Genomic DNA, 16,549 nt, shown 5'->3' with positions numbered 1-16,549 from the left:
TTTTGTGCAATGGTTTTGTTTCGTTGGAGGCTTGGGACAACAGCAAGGTAAATAAATTAAGGTGATAGTTATGAGGTGTGGTGAGCGCTGGTACTTGCGGAGTTCTGATCAGCTGAGGTTGCAATTGCATCCTAGTGGTTTACTTTGCATTTATACATGTGGAAAATATGTAGAAGTTCTGTAGATTGGATCACATGATACGATATACGTATTTCTCGGCGTAAGCTAGTATCCGAGGATCCGAGGCGCAGATGTCCGCGGAAGCCAAGTAACAATCACTGCTTACACAAGGCGAACCGACCGCAATGTAATCCACCGCAATATAAAAATCTTCGTTTCTATCCTAAGCGCATTGTGCCATTGTCTCGTGCAGTTGAGATTTTTGAGTAGCGCCAATACCTAACAAGTGCGCAACCCTAACAATTTGTTTGGGAATCGTACGATATGGCTGGGAGCACGTAATTTATTCGCAACACCCCCTATCAAAAGCTTACTAGTGACTAGTCGCTCATACGTTGCGGAACCACATTGCATAGAAAGCTCACTGTCGGAAGATCCTCACAACCGACCCGGTTAATACTAAGATGAATAGAAGTATGCATGACAGATGACCGTTCAATGCAAAGGACCCACAAGGTGGATCCCATGTGTTGGCATACTATGGCAGGATGTATATATATTGCAGGTGGAGACGACCGGTAGGGGTGTTTAGCTGTATAATTCAGATAAATAGAATTGTTTTTTTTAATTGATTGACTCCTACTCGGTTGCAGCCGCGTACTGCGCAGCTAAGCCCAGAGTAGCAGGCATCGGATATTGATCCGCGCCGCCCCACTTTATCCCCAGCGAATAGGACCCAGCTGTCCCCGAAAACCTATCGTTTCCCCTCAACCACTATCTGCACTTAACCTCTAAGCTTATCTAGATACTGGTTCTACTAATTGTATGCTATAGTTCTAGGCTTATAGATGCGTTTTACCTCCTCTATCGCATTCTCTATACCTACAATCTCCTGCTAGCAGGCTTATTAATAAACAAAACAAACAATAACCCTAGCCTCTTGTTAAATAGAGCGAGCTGTACAGGGGAGACATTAAACCCCTCCCCCCCTCTAGGTAGTGTACGGGGTAGTTTCAGGGTAGTATAGTAGGCCTAATAGATTTAACCTAACTTAATTAGTCCTATGTACATGTCTATTCTCCTTATACTTATTACCTCTATCTTATTTAAAAGTAACGTACTCTATAGGCGAGCAGATTACACAATTAAGCAGATTACTCTACTAAGACCACACTAAACCTCTACTCTATTATAGCTTACATTAGCCTATATTAGCCTTTTATACAGTAGTATAGTATATAATATTATTTAGTAATAATTTCTGTAGACTTTCTATATATGCGTAAGTTATACCCTATATTATAGCACTTTTTATAATATTTTTAGGCTACCTTACCTCCTTTAATATATACTTACTTTCTTACCTTTATTCTATTACTACGTGCCCTAAACTTAGTTAAAGTAGTTAATTAAAGGCCTTCCTTAGCTGTTAGGACTTTCTCCTGCTATAACTACTTTCTTTTATACAATTTATATTTTATAGCAGCCTTATTTACTACTTAAAACCTAGTAATTCTCTTTTAAGCTAACACTAGCTTATGCGCTACTATAGCTGCGCTTTTAGTAAGCTTTTTAAAGGCCTTAACTATTAAAGTTAGTAAGCTACTTGCATGCCTTTAAATCCTCTCTTAAATTAGCGTTAATTGCGACCCTATTTGCAGGGTATTGCTAGGAGTTTAGGACTGCTAGGGCTTATCTTCTATATTAGGTAGCAGAAGGGTACGTAGGCAGATATTAAGACCTATTATAACCTATTTTAGGTTAAAGGGGACTATTCTAGCGCCTTAGAAGCTACTTTAGATATTACTAGAAGTAAATATCTCTATATAGGCGCCTATAAAGTATAGTAGAAACTTAGTTTTAGTAATATAAGTAATATAGTTATATATAAGATCCTTAGGTTAGCGTCTATACGCCTTCTTTAAGAGTGTAAAATAGCCTATATTTAGTAGCTATAAAAGGTATAATAAGTATAGAGGTATATATAGTATATTAATCTTTACTTTCTTATAGTATTATTAGAAGTTAAGGAAGTTTTAGCTCTTATAGCTTTTAATAAGGAGTAGCTAGTGTACTCCTTAGGTGCGCGTCTTTATATAGGCATTAAAGTGCTTTAACTAGTCTAGACTAAGCTTGTTAGTAGTCTATCTGTTCTTAGAGACTCTAATAACCTAGTTATAGAGCATATTAGGCTCTTTATACTAGGTAGAGAGGTAGTTATAGCCTTTAAAGATAATAAAGGGTAGAATAGCCTATTATTACGATCCTGTGCTAGGGCACGGCGCAAACATAAGTACTAGCTAACTAAGACCCCTAACACCGCCCTAAAGGAACAAATAGTAGAGAAGAACAGAATAAGAAGGGTTATTACGTAACTACTTGTTAATAAGTATAATACACGTAACTGCTTATAAACAAGTATAGTACAATATGCTTATTAATAAGCACTCTTTAATATTTTATTAAACTAGCTCTAGTTACTTATTAATAAGTACTATTATATCTTATTTGTATAAAGTTAGTAGGAACACAACCCTTATAGTTTGTGTTTAACCTTATTCCTTAGTAGATAGCCTTTAGTATTCCTTCTACCTAACACTATATTAAAGACAGCTTTTACATTTATAATTTTCTAGCCCTCTAGTTAAGTTTTAGAAATTTTAGGTGTTAGATTATGTAATTGTTTTATAACTAGTGTTCTTAAATAGGTTCTACTTTATTTGTAGATTAGCCCTTAAAATGTAGTATCTTTCTTACGCTTATATTATATAAGCTTATTTATTATCTTATCTAGTTTCTAGTACTTTCTTCTACTTAGGTGCCTTATTTAAATTAATATAATAGCAATTCTATATACTGTAGCGTTGTCTATATATAGAGTATTTTACTCCCTATATAGTAGTAGGTCTTTAATCTAAAGGCTACTAAAGTGTAGTAGTTTTTAAACTTACTGTACGTTAATTGCAGAGTCTACCCTAGTTGCTAGATAGCGTGCTTTTAGCATATTAGGCGACCTCTTTAGTGCTCTAGGAGGTTCTACCCCCTTTAGTAAGAAATAATGTATTACTAGCTATAAAGGCCCTATATTTCCCTAATCTAAGGGGATAATATATTATTATATATTCTTAGAAGCGTTTTATTATCTCCTTCTAGCTTATACTAGTTACAGATCTACTATTATTTTAGAAATTTTTAGACTATATAGGCGTAACTTTATCTATAGCTACTAGGAAGTCTTTTGTTATTATATTTAATAATAATAATTTAGTAATTTATTATAGCTCTACCTCTATAGCTACCTAGTAATATTTAGCTAGTTATATATCCTATTATAACATACTTCTTATTAGCTTAAGAGCTAAGAGGTATCTATTGTAGGCTTGTTCTTGTTTAATTTGTGTGTAAATTCTAACTGTTAATTAGAGGTTAGTAATCTACTATTAGAGTAGTATATCTAGAAGAAAGTATATACGTAGTAAGTATAGTAATATAGTTAACTAGATAAACGTAATAATCTATTATATACTGCTTTGTTCTTTCTTATACTTATATTAATTACTCTTATACTATTTAAGGATTATCTAGTAATATTTAAGGTTTTCCTTAAAACCCTTCTTACCTCTAGTTAAAAGTTTAGTAAGTATTGTTAGGACTTTAATACTAGGAGCTAGCGCGTAGTCTGTAACAACAGGCACACATATAGATAGTAGTTTTAGTATTTCTTAGACACTAGATTTTAGATTTATCTTATTCTAGATGTTGTAGACTACGTATCTAGTATATAGTTATGTAATCTAGCCTATATAGTCTGTGTAGTCTCTTAGTATTATTATAGAGTTATAACGTACCCTATAGGCAAGCCGCTTAACAGGCAAGCCGCTTACTTTTACTAAGCCCCCACCAAACTCCACCCTATTATGGCCTAAAACAACCTAGTTTAGTGCTGTAAAGTGCAGTATGGCCTGTAATACTATTTAGAAACTACTTCTACCTCTTTCTAACACGTTTGCGCGTTGTGTCCTGTCTGATTGCACTGTCTACAGCGTCTTTAGGAGGGCTTACCTCCTTTAGCGCGCACCTGCTTCTTTACCTTCTTCCTATTACTACGCACCCTAAACTCCTTTAGAGTTGTTAATTACAGGCTATCCTTAACTGTTAGGGTCCCTTCTGCCTAAACTTGCTTTCTTTTGTGTAATTTTTGTTGTGTAGCTGCCTTATTAGCAGCTTAAAGCTAAGTAATCTCCTGTTATGCCAACACTAGCTTATACGCAATTATTGCTACCCCTTTTACTACCTTCTTAAACGCCTTAACTATAGAGGTAGGCAAACTATCTATATACCTCTAAATCCTTATCTTTATAAGCGTTAATTGCAACCTAAGTTTAAGGGTGTTGCTTAGGGTTTGCGACTGCCAGAGCTTGTTGTTGACAGGTAGTAGTGGTGATAGAGTGCGCAACTTTACATTAAGGGCCATTATAACCTAGTCTAGGTTAAATAGGACTAATCTAGCACCTTAGAACCCTCCCTAGATGTTCTTAGAAGTAATTACAGCATTATAGGCGCGTATAAAGCATAGCAGGAACTCTATCTTTATAATATAATTAATCTAGTTATATATAAGTATTTTAGCTTAGCGCCTATACGCCTTCTTTAAAGCAGTAAAACAACCTATATTAAGAGGCTGTGTAAGGTATAATAAGTAAGAAGGTAAACAGAGAGTAATAATCTTATTATCCTTGCAGTATTACTAGAATTTAAGAGAGTTATAGCTCTTATAACTATTAATAATAAGTAAAAAGTAGGTGCTAATAGTACGCTCCTTTGTATGCCTGTTAAAGTGCTTTAACTAGTTAAGACCAAGCTTGTTAGTAGTCCAGCTGTTATTAGAGACTCTAATAACCTAGTCGTAAGGCAGATCCTCTTCTTTGTACCAGGCAGAGAGGTAGTAGTAGGCTTTAAAGATAAGGAAGGCCAGAATAGCCTATCCTTTAGCATTAATGCTCACTATAGCCGTAGCCCACTCTTAGTTGCCTGGCTAGATAGCCTTTAGCCGACCCTGTTGTTCTAAAGCTGTAACAACTGCTTCTAGGGAGATCTAGCCTATTATAAAGCCTGTCTTGTTAAAGTTATATGTGTCTTTATCCTAGATGCTATACTTAGCTTTAATATTAGCTACTAGGCTAAACTAGCCCTATAGAACCTCAGAATCCTTACAGAAGGCTCTCTTATAGTCGTACTTGCGATTAAACTTAACTTTAAGCTTTAGGTGTTGCTTAACAAACATACTAGGCTAGTTTACGCTAATAGGGCCTAGATTACGCTTAGCGCGCAAAGAATTGGCTATAGTAGCTACATCTAAGAGCTAAGGAGAAAATCCTTACGCATCTAGCTTAAGAACATGCTTAATAATTACCTCCTCCTTATTGTTGTCTAGCTTCTATAAGTTAGCTATAGAATCTGCGCGTAAAGGTTGTCCTATGTGTTAGTTGCTTAGTGTCTTTTAAGGGACCCTGTAGATAGCTGCAGCGCGTTACTAAGAGAGATTTGCGTCTTGTTTAAGAGCCTAGAGCGTAAGCTGTATCTAAGCTTCCTTTAACACGTCTAAATGGTGTTATTAAGAAGACATTGGTGTAGGAGGAGAAGTTTGGTGGGGGCTTGGCAAAAGTAAGCGGCTCGCCCGTTAAGCGGCTCGCCTGTAGGGTACGTTAGTAGGTTAATTATACTATTTTACATTAGTTATAGTAGTAAGACTCTTAATTATTAAATAGTATAATAAATGTGTGTTTCTGTTTCCCTATGTTTAGTAATATTTAGGTTCTTTGCTAGTGTGCTAAGCCTATTAGTCCCTACTTAATTATACAGATCTAACCTTACTAGAGCTTATTCTATCTAATAGAAATAGGTTAGGTAATATACCTGCTAAGAAACTGTATAGGGGCCCCCTTCTAGAACCTAGATAAAACGAAAATCACCCTTATATACAATAAGAACAGAATATTAATACATTATTATTAACTTATTACTATTACCATCTAATCTAACAACTAAAGTAGCCTAACTACTCTTGTCTTGTTGTTAGGCGCTAGGCCTAAAGATACCTCTGCTAGTCTTAGCGAGCTACTATAGGGCTAGTTAGCCTAGACTATTAAAAGGTATTAGAGGTTATTGCTAATACACTAGTAATTAGTCTTATTACTACATACTACGTACCTTAATACACCTACTATCTTCTTTAATTCTATCCTCTCTTATAATTACCTTATACACTCTTTTTACTTATATAGTCTTAGACTTTTAGAAGACGTTAAACTAAAAATTTAATTGACTAATATAGGCTATCCCTAAAACTATTTTAGTTAAAAAGCTAAAACTTAAGTATATGTTTATTAATATCTATACTATAGCGTACCCTACAGACAGGTTAGTTACTAGGCAAGTTAGTTACTTTTACTAAGCCCCTACTAAAGTACCCCTTATATACTAATACCTTCTTAACACTACTATTTAGACGCGTTAAAGGAAGCTTAGATATAGCTTATGCTCTAGGCTCTTAAATAAGACATAACTCTCTCTTAGCAACAAACTGCAGCTATCTATAGAGTCTCTTAAACAACACTAAGTAACTAATATATAAAATAACCTTTATACGCTAATTTTATAGCTAACTTATAGAAGCTAGGTAATAATAAGAAAAAGGTTATTATTAATTATGTTCTTAAGCTAGACGTGTAAGGGTTTTCCTCTTAGCTCTTAGTTATAGCTACTATACCTAATCCTTTATACGCTAAGTATAATCTAGGCCCTATTAGTCTAAACTAGCCTAGTATATTTGTTAAGTAATACCTAGAGCTTAAAGTTAAGTTTAATTATAAGTATAACTATAAGAGAGCTCTCTATAAGGACCCTAAGGTTCTATAGGGCTAATTTAGCCTAGTAGCTAATATTAAAGCTAAGTATAGTATTTAGAATAAAGACGTATACAACTTTAACAAGATAGGCTTTTTAATAGGCTAGATCTCCTTAGAAGTAGTAGTTATAGCTTTATAGTAATAATATTAGCTAAAGGCAGTCTAGCTAGGTAACTAGAAGTAGGCTACAGCTATAGTAGGCATTAATACTAAAGAATAGGCTATTCTAGCCTTCCTTATCCTTAAGGCCTACTACTACCTCTCTACCTAGTATAAAGAAGAGGATCTGCCTTAAGACTAGGTAATTAGAGTCTCTAATAACAGCTAGACTACTAATAAGCTTAGTCTTAACTAGATAAACTACTTTAATAGACATATAAAGGAGCGTACTGTTAGTAATTACTATTTACTTATTATTAATAGTTATAAGAGCTATAACTCTCTTAAATTCTAGCAATACTCTAAGGATAATAAGATTATTACTCTTTATATACCTTCTTACTTATTACACCTTAAATAACCACTTAATATAGGTTATTTTACTACTTTAAAGAAAGTGTATAGGTACTAAGCTAAAATACTTATATATAACTAGATTAACTATATTATAAAAATAGAATTTCTACTATACTTTATATATGCCTATAATACTATATTTACTTCTAAGAACATCTAGTAAGGGTTCTAAGGTGCTAGATTAGTTCTATTTAACCTAGAGTAGGTTATAATAGCCCTTAATATAAAGCTGCGCACTCTATTACTACTACTACCTATTAATAATAAGCTCTAGCAGTTACAAACCCTAAGCAACACCCTTAAACTTAGGTTGTAATTTATACTTATAAAGATAAGGATTTAGTGGTATATAAATAGCTTGCTAACCTTTATAGTTAAAGCGTTTAAAAATGTCTTAAAGGGGGTAGCTATAATTATGCATAAGCTAGTATTAGCGTAATAGGAGATTACTAAGCTTTAACCTACTAATAAGGTAGCTATTTAATATACATTATATAAAAGAAAGTAGGTTAAGAAAGAAGGTACTCTAATAGTTAGGGAGGGCTAGTAATTAATAGTTCTAAAAGAGTTTAGGGTGCGTAGTAATAGTAAGAAGGCAAAGAAGCAGGTACGTACTAAAGTAGGTAAGCCTTCCTAAAGGCTCTGTAGATAGTGTAGTAAGACTAAATATAACACATAAACGTGTAAGAATAATATAGAAGTAGTCTCTAAGTAATATAATAGCTTATATAGTCTTATATAGCGCTAGTTTATAGTGTTTTAGGCTATAATAGAGTAAGTTTTAGTAGGGGCTTAGTAAAAGTAACTAACTTACCTAGTAACTAGCTCGTCTGTAGGGTACGTTACTATCCTTAGAGTTTTAGATAAAATTATAACGAGTTTGTAAAGATAAAGAGTTATAAGTCTTGTAGTTTTTAGTAAGATTTTATTGTGTTCTACTTGCTTAGTGTTCTACTTGTCTGTAGGGTACGTTAGCCCATACATGTTTTGTTTCCTTCCTGCACTCTAGCTCCTATATTTTAAACTTTCCTGTATTTAAGTAGTATAAAGGCACAAGGAGATTTATTCTTAGATAGCTAGTTCTTAAGTATCCTTTGTACAAGACCTATAGGAGTAGAAGAATCTCTGTGTTACCTATCCTAGTGCCCCTACACACCTCGTCGCGGATACACACGCATTCTAGAGCCTTCTATCATCCTGTGTCGCTACGAAAGGCAGCAGTAGTGCGCTGTACGCTCTTAAATTGTTGAAAGAAATAGGCCTTAAGTGTAAGAACAATTGTGCCCTCTTGCTAAGCTAAAATTCTACACGTTGTGGTTGCATATTTGCTTGTATGAGTAGTTTGTAATGCTAAAAAAAGTGTCCAGTTCGGTGGTTTGTCTGGCTTGGTAGAGCTTTACGTTATCCTATGAAGTATATCTAATGCTACTTGTCTTAACCCCCAAGGTTTATTTTTTTTTGATAACCAGCACTCTTTATACGTGTACCCTACACAGTTTATGTTTATTAGACATCCTTACAAGTCGAATTCTCTGGAGCTCATCTCTGCTGTACGCTCAGCCTGCAAAACTGACGTAACCAGAGCTTATTTGGCCTTCTTCACAACCTCTTCAACATCCTCATCCCCCTTGCCACTCTGCAGAAAGAGCAATGTGAATAGCCCGGTCAACGTCAACCATACGTTGCCCCAAACACCAATGCCCATGCTGGTGTTGTAGTGACTCTCGAGCTTGTAGTGCTGGTATGCACCAATGCCGGTGGTGATATGGTGGAATACAGTCGCAGCAATAACCGCTTTTGCGTAGGGCAAAGCTCCATTGCCCCTGTTATACTTGAGCGCGTCGGCACTCTGGATCGCTTTCGGGGCTGGAGACAAAGGAACGGCGTTGGTGAAAGAGACAAGGATTAGGGCGAGAGTGATGAGGCACCAGCCATCGTTGCGGACGTTGTAGAGTTCGAGATCGTTTGCGGCAAGGTTGGCTTGGGAGGGAGGCCGAAACCCTAAGCTTGTTAGCACATGCTTGTCACAGAACTCTGGTTTCGTAGCGATGAGAGGTAATTGCTTCATGCACATACAGCCAACGACCATCAGTGGGTCATAAACACGGCATGCTCCACGAAGGCCATACCAGAACGCTGTGCCGTAGGCATAGGCGTGGAAGATCTGGGTGGACGTCAGTCATTGATCGTTGCAGGATTGAGCGGCTTAAAGCTTCGATGTAAGGTACTACGCACTGTTGAGTTTAATGAAGGCATTGCAAATCAATTGATTGAGTGGGTGACTACTCAGAGCTGCTGCAGCTTGGGGATGGTACTTAAACAGATGTACGTCACACCACGTTGTTTACAACGAGACGTCATAGTTAGCGTATGAATGTTGCGGGCGGGGCTGCAAGTCCCTAGATCAGGATGTGACTGCGATAATTTTGAAAACGATTGGACCCGTCGCTGCTCGGTGCGGGAAGATCGGATCGGATTTGTGGTTCTGCACAAGATGAACCTGATGGTTGGGACGCGGATGGCACGTCCCCGCAACGCGGAGAACCAAACGTCATCTACCTTGAGTTGCCCAAGATGCTTGCAATTTGCTGTAATTCAAGTTCACTGAGTACCATCGGCATGCTGCATTGTGTCTTGACGAACAAACTAGACAAGACCGTCCTCTAATTTCCTTTTTTTCGGGTTGCAAACAGTTCCGGATTCGACACGCTGATGTGCACGAACGTGCTTGCTTGGTCTTGTATTCTTATCGAGGTCCTGGGCTGAACTATGCAGCCTGAGCGCGTCAGGCTGACACAAAGAGGGCAGTGCACACTCCAGGGTTTAGGCATCAGTTGAAGCCTTCATCGCCCTCCAAACTCCCCAAAAAGCATATGTTGCTCCACTGAGGAACATATCACCCATCGAGCAGTTTCAGGCTTACATGTACGTGGGAACGTGTCGACGCGATGGCATTGTTGTATCGCACAGCCCTGCACAGCAATCCGCACCCCCAAGTCTCATAGCGGAAGGCCTGAGGTTGATGGAGATAACAACACCCGGCAAGAAAGAGACGATTCCTCAAATGCTGTGCTTTTCTTTCTTTACCGCGATCACAAACCCCCCAATATTCGGGATAAAGTCCACGCTCAGCTTGGTATCGCTTGCCAGACTGTTAACACAGATGTTGACTATAGGGATTCGCCAAAGACGTCCAAAAGGCGCGTGTTTTATCGTGGACGCATTCAATCTGATTGAAGAGGCAAATCAAAAACGACTCGTAGTTTGGCGATGGGTGGACCGCCTGGAATGACGAACTGGGATATGCCACGCTTCATGCGCATGTCGTGCATTGGCAGTCGTTCTACTGGACTCGCATCAAACTGGGTAGGATTAATTTGGAGCTCGTCAAGCACCTCTGGCAAGAACACTTGATCGATGGTTTGCGAGGACTTTGACACCACAAGACAGCAGCAATGCATGGTTGTCTACTTTTGAGTACGATGGAAATACTTTCATAGGCCCGTGAAGCCACCTGGTGATCTGGAGTAAGACATGGTAGCTATTGCTGTTTCACAGCGTACTTGGTTACCAAGGACAAAAGCTAACCAGGTCGTGCAAAGCATTAGAGAAGGATCGGTGCGGCAGTCCAGCATCTCTGCCCGCCCGTCTCCCTTCCATGCTCATCCTTAGCGTAGTGAGTCAAAGTTGGGCTGCGAACATGTGGAGACTGTCGACGTGTAGCTGGTAATGACGTGATGGTAAGAGCGCATTGACTTGGCGGATGTGTTTTGCGATGTGAATCAGACCAAATTGCTGATGCTGGGAGCTACTATTTCGATTCTGTCAGGATTGTGCCTGAGCGGTGCAAGGAGGAGCCTTGTGTAACGGGTAGATTCAGGCGAGGTGTGGATTCGCGAGCTGTCGTTTTTGCGGAAGAGGTTGCTGGTTCTGCGCTCTTCCACTGGAGAAGTGGCTCCATTACAAGACTCAGGTCAGAGTGCATCGCATAGATGTTGCGGGTTTGGGTTTGCTATGCTGCACTGCACTGCATGCATGTGCAAGTGCTGAATGAAGAGGTCCAGGATGAGAGTTGGATTGGCGGTGGGGCCCAAGTGCGGCTGTTGCTCGGTGAACAACACATCAACACGGCCCAACGTCACAGTTGGAGGTACAGGCCCAGGCTAGCTTCCTCTGCTTGTCGTATATCGCAGGTCGCATGTCGCATGTCGCATATTGCATATCGCATATCGCATATCGCATACCTATCGCATATCGCACATCGCACATCGCACATCACCTCCCGCTATCGATACTCTTGAGGCTCGTCTTTGCCTGCGCAGTCTCCAGACGGTACCGCCGCTCACTCTCGCATACCTATTCTTCGGGCCCGCCGCAACGCGTCCCACACGCACTCTCGCCGCGCGCTTGCTTCGTAAATAAACGCATGTCGCCGTCGCTCGCCGGGTGAAGCGCGGTCCGTACCGCATTCCGGGGCAGCATAGCTGGGGCGCGACCGTAGCAGAGGGCCGCAGACATGGCTGGACAGACGCTGCCGACGCGTTTCCCGTGCTGGTGCAAGGCCGTGTACTCGTGGGGCGGAGAGGTACGTTCGGAGGGATGACGAGGTGTTGTGTGTGCTGCAGCATAGCATGGCTGACCACGACTCCACCCACACAGACCAAGCGCGACCTCGGGTTCATAGAGGGCGACCTGATCGAGGTGCTCAATGCCGGCGACGGGTCCTGGTGGATGGGCCGGCTGAAGCGCGACAGGCGCATGGTCGGCCTGTTCCCCAGCAACTTTGTCGAGCTGCTCAGCGAAGACTACCAGCCGTGGAACGCGAGCCGCAACGGCAGCTCGGAGACGGTGTCGCGGCAGAACAGCGCGCAGGCACAGGCACAGGCACAGGCACAGGCACAGGCCAAGCCGGCGCCGCAGAAGCAGAAGAGCATGTTCCGGAAGCCCTTCACGGCTTATGCAGCTGCAGGCGCCCCGAACCCAGCGGCTGCCGCGCGTGAGAGACTGCGTGCTGGCGCCTCGGCCCCAACGGTGAAGACGACGAAGCCCTTCTCGTCGATGAAGCGAGACTCGGCCGAGAGCCGCGAGAGTGCGTCGCCGGCACCAGCGTCGCGCGCGCCCTCGAACCTGCGCGCCGTCTCGCCTCGCCCAGCGACCAAGAGACCGGCGACGTCGCCAGCCAACGCCAACGTCAACCGACACGGCTCCCACGCCCGCACCAACTCGCACCAGCCGCAGCCTTACCGGACCCACGCCTCGCGCGCCGTGTCGCCAGCACCGCCGCCGTCGAGACAGTCCTCCCACACGCGCGCCTACCAACAGCCCTCGACCGCCGTCTCGCCAGCACCGCCCAGAGCCGTCTCGCCCGCGCCACCGCCCCAGCAGCAGTACCACCAAGCCGCGTCTCCGGCGCCGCCCAGACAGTACCAGCCTCGCGCAGCCTCACCGGCTCCCCCATCCCAGTACCGCGCCTATGACAAAGGGCCCTCGCCCTCACCCTCGCCGTTGCCGCACTCCTACTCGCGCTCCATCTCTCCAGCACCGTCCAGACACGGCTCGTACGCAAGAGGGCACTCTCCAGCCCCTCCCGCTCAGTACCACTACCAACAGCGGGCAGTGTCGCCAGCACCTCCGCCCCAGCAGCACCATCACCGAGCAGTGTCGCCGGCGCCGCCGAGGCAGTATCAACCAAGGGCAGTCTCTCCAGCGCCGCCGTCGCAGTACCACGCGTACGATCGAGGTCCCTCGCCTGCTCCCTACCAGCGTGCAGTCTCCCCTGCGCCATCTTTCCAGGAACGACCGCACTCGCGAGCTGTGTCACCCGCCCCTTCGTTCCACCGACACTCGCGCGCACCATCTCCGGCGCCCTCGTTTCAGTATCGTGCATATGACCGTGGTCCGTCGCCCTCGCCATACCAACAACAACTCGAGAGCCGAAGCCCATCGCCGGCGCCACCGCAATTCCAAACCCAATACAATGACGAGGAAGAAGAAGAAGACGGTCCTCCTCCCCCTCCACCCCCACATCGCGTTGCATACGGTCCAAACCGAGCTGTCTCACCAGCACCGCCTCCCCAGGACCGCTTCACCACGCCAGAACCCCCGTCTCCAAACCCTCAAAAATTCACGCCCTCGCCCCTCACAAACGCCATGAACGACGTCATGTCTTCGTTGCAGGACATGGCCTCGCCAGAAGCAGAGACGCCCTCGCACCCTTGGTCCCCTGACGCTCTCGATCAAGTGCACCAGGCCTCGGCGAGGATGGCTGGACTACAGACTGGCAACCGCAGCGGCAGTCGCACCGGCGACGAGGACGATGATGAACCTGTCCAAGGACCACCAGATGTAGATGACTACGTCAAGCGTATGGAAAGCCGGTTGCGGAGGATGCATCAGATGGAGGCCAACAAGAAGAAAAAGGACGAGCTGTTCATGGGCGGCAAGAGCACGCCTCCTCCAGTGCCGGCTAAAAATTCGTCGTATCACAGGCCGGGGCCATCACCGACCAAGGATGTTGCAGATGTCGAACGCAGGGAATCCAGGACGTTGCGCCATCGCAAGTCGGTCCACGACCTCGGAAAGAGCTTGGGAAGATCGTTCACCAGCAAGACCAACTCAACCACAACGACTGAAAGCACGAACCGCAGCTTGATGTCTGGGTATTCGGCTACAGCCATGAGCTCTACCAGTGCTGGCAGCTATTATCGCAAGAAATTTGCCGACGACAGTTCTCGAAGTGCGATGGGAGACCGGCCTTCAGCTGGCAAAGGCTTTGGCTTCGATGACGGACGGCCGGAGACACCGTTTACTGGCGTAACCTACCACTCAAGCCATGCTTCGCAGTCTCGACCAGGCTCGAGCGACCACCAACAACAGTCTACGCAACCCAGCACACCTGGAATGGAGAACCCAGATCCTCTCGGTGGTTTGACTCATCCGAAAGCCAGACGAAGTGGCTTCTTCCGCAAGATGATCGATTCTGCGAAGACGCAGGCAGCCAACGCTCGCAGCACCATGGAGACAATCAGCAGGCCGGCCTCTCGCGCAGCTAGCCGTGCTGCCAGTCGTGCGGCTAGCAGAGCAGGGAACCGCGTGGAAACCGGCACTCCAGCAGGCTTTGCTGGTGGCTCGGCTGCTGCCCATCAGCCAACACCCAGCAGAGACGGTGGTCTTGGAACGACTGACTGGGTACAAGTGCGCCGAGACGTCAATCGCTCCAACTCACTGAGCAACAACGAACGCGTCGAACGGGCAGAGCGCTGCCAGATGATGGACTACCCTACTCTTAATCCTGTCGACATTCTCAACGAGTCTGTCGAAGGCGATGAAGGCCTCGACGGTCTGCCAATTGCCGAGCCCATCGACTTTGCAGCGTGCAGCCTGGCTCATGTGGACAAAGGAACCCGTTTCATCAACAGCATCCCGCTAGGAACAACATCAGCTGCTCTTGCGCAAGGTTACGTCTGCAGGCCATTCAGAAGCGATGTACAGCGTCTACGCGCTATTTTCACCTGGGTCAGCGAACGCATCACCTGGGAAGAAGACTTCGAGGGCGAGATGGACACTCGACACGTGCTCCAGAGCAAGCGTGGGTGCTCGCAGGAAATCGCCATGGTGGTTGCCGAAATGTGCGCCTCTGTTGGTCTTCACGCTGAGGTCGTGCGTGGTTACCTGAAGACGCCTGGAGAAGCTCTGGATCTCGATAGTGTTGCTCGACCAAACCATTCGTGGAACGCAGTCATTGTGGATGGCGAATGGCGAATGATGGACTGTTCGCTCGCAGGACCAACCAATCCCAAGCGTGTACACTTCTCCAGTGCTGGGTCCCAAGTCGCTGAAAGCTGGTACTTTCTTGCCCGCCCGCTCGAGATTTGCTATTCGCACGTTCCTCTGCTTCCTGAACAGCAACACATCTGCCCACCTCAACCTCATGATGTCCTCATGGCCCTTCCTTGTGCGACACCAACGTACTTCAAGCATGGCTTGAAGATTGTCGACTTTGACACCAGTATGCTGAATCTTGACAACCTAGAGATGGCGCACGTGTATGTCAACGTTCCCGAGGATGTCGAGTGCGTCGCGGAAGTAGAAGCCAGAGCGTTCTCGCAGGACGCGGATGGTGACTACTTTGAGAGCGGCGACTTTGTTCGCAAGCCAGCACTTGCGCAGGTGGAGTGGATTGGAGGACAAAAGCGGTATACTGTCAAAGCGCTGCTGCCGGGAGACGAAGGACTTGGTGTGCTCAAGATCTTCGCCGGGCCTCGAGGACTCATGGTAAGACTTGGCCTTGTCCCAGAGTTCGGCCGATAACAAGACTGACCTTAGTCTAGCACTCCAACAAGCAGAACCCGCACACCCTAGCCATCGGCCTTCCCATAACGCACACAGGCAGCAACCCTCCCTACTCGTTCCTGACACTCCACCCAACCCCACACGCTCAGCGCCACGATCTCTACGTCGCACAGCCTCAGTGCTCCAACCTCGTGCTCAACAACACATTCGTCTTCTGCGTCCGCCAACATCCTTCGTCGACAAGCCGGACGGAGCCTGCGACAGCTCTCACCGGGCGGGCATCGCCCAATCCGTTTGCGCGCCCTACTTCGGCCATGAGCATGCAGAGCATATCGGCTACCGGGTCGAATTATACCAACCCGTCTCAGGCGTCGTCAGGATCGAGCGGCAGCAGCGTGATGAAGCCAGCGAAACTGGCGATTCAGACGCCATCAGGCAAGATTATCAGATTGACGAGGAAGAATGAGCATGTCAGTGTGCTGAGCGACGCGGACGGAACGGCGTGGGAGACGGTGATCAAGATTGGGGAGAAGGGGACGTGGAGGGGACTGGTGCTGGCGGATCGGAGCGCGAGATGGTGCGTGTTTGCGCAATGGGAGTGCGCTTGAATGGAATGAGGAGCTTGATCTTGATGCTGTACCCATCCATGGTCCATCCATGGTAGTACGAGGGGATGATTTCGTGTTGTACCCATCCATGGTCCATCCGTGGTA

General features: G+C 44.6%; 2 protein-coding genes across 2 annotated transcripts, besides 29 other annotated features; one reads left to right on the top strand and one right to left on the bottom strand.

Moving 5' to 3' along the window:
* Nucleotides 1-4,684: part of a mobile genetic element that runs on past the window's edge.
* Nucleotides 659-738: a dispersed repeat.
* Nucleotides 1,099-1,230: a mobile genetic element.
* Nucleotides 1,206-1,300: a mobile genetic element.
* Nucleotides 1,234-2,326: a mobile genetic element.
* Nucleotides 1,308-1,380: a tandem repeat.
* Nucleotides 2,327-2,700: a mobile genetic element.
* Nucleotides 2,748-3,772: a mobile genetic element.
* Nucleotides 3,570-3,578: an inverted repeat.
* Nucleotides 3,570-3,627: a mobile genetic element.
* Nucleotides 3,619-3,627: an inverted repeat.
* Nucleotides 3,619-3,705: a mobile genetic element.
* Nucleotides 3,660-3,688: a tandem repeat.
* Nucleotides 3,697-3,705: an inverted repeat.
* Nucleotides 3,864-3,928: a tandem repeat.
* Nucleotides 3,934-4,034: a mobile genetic element.
* Nucleotides 3,961-5,828: a mobile genetic element.
* Nucleotides 4,377-4,684: a long terminal repeat.
* Nucleotides 4,685-4,688: a direct repeat.
* A 186-nt stretch (nucleotides 5,829-6,014) lies between the features above and the next one.
* Nucleotides 6,015-6,183: a mobile genetic element.
* Nucleotides 6,114-6,157: a tandem repeat.
* A 10-nt stretch (nucleotides 6,184-6,193) lies between the features above and the next one.
* Nucleotides 6,194-6,392: a mobile genetic element.
* Nucleotides 6,393-6,521: 129 nt separating this feature from the next.
* Nucleotides 6,522-8,389: a mobile genetic element.
* Nucleotides 6,974-7,005: a tandem repeat.
* Nucleotides 7,421-7,458: a tandem repeat.
* Nucleotides 8,301-8,414: a dispersed repeat.
* Nucleotides 8,390-8,520: a dispersed repeat.
* Nucleotides 8,521-9,129: 609 nt separating this feature from the next.
* EKO05_0010158 (uncharacterized protein) lies at nucleotides 9,130-9,800 on the bottom strand (the record flags this gene model as incomplete). Its single annotated transcript, XM_038942887.1, has 3 exons — nucleotides 9,130-9,545; nucleotides 9,621-9,708; nucleotides 9,780-9,800. 3 exons carry the CDS (start codon nucleotides 9,798-9,800, stop codon nucleotides 9,130-9,132), a joined length of 525 nt encoding a protein of 174 aa, XP_038794707.1.
* A 1,928-nt stretch (nucleotides 9,801-11,728) lies between these two features.
* Nucleotides 11,729-11,817: a tandem repeat.
* Nucleotides 11,818-12,060: 243 nt separating this feature from the next.
* On the top strand, nucleotides 12,061-16,444 carry EKO05_0010157 (uncharacterized protein; the record flags this gene model as incomplete). Its single annotated transcript, XM_038942828.1, has 3 exons — nucleotides 12,061-12,129; nucleotides 12,204-15,818; nucleotides 15,875-16,444. The coding sequence occupies 3 exons, from the start codon at nucleotides 12,061-12,063 to the stop codon at nucleotides 16,442-16,444; spliced, it is 4,254 nt and encodes a 1,417-aa protein (XP_038794706.1).
* Nucleotides 12,414-12,448: a tandem repeat.
* Nucleotides 16,445-16,549: the final 105 nt, after the last annotated feature.

This window comes from Ascochyta rabiei, chromosome 18 (genome assembly GCF_004011695.2).
Source record: "Ascochyta rabiei chromosome 18, complete sequence".
NCBI lineage: Eukaryota > Fungi > Ascomycota > Dothideomycetes > Pleosporales > Didymellaceae > Ascochyta > Ascochyta rabiei.
The sequence above is the reverse complement of the archived record's forward strand: the minus strand, read 5'-3'. Positions and strand labels throughout refer to the sequence as shown.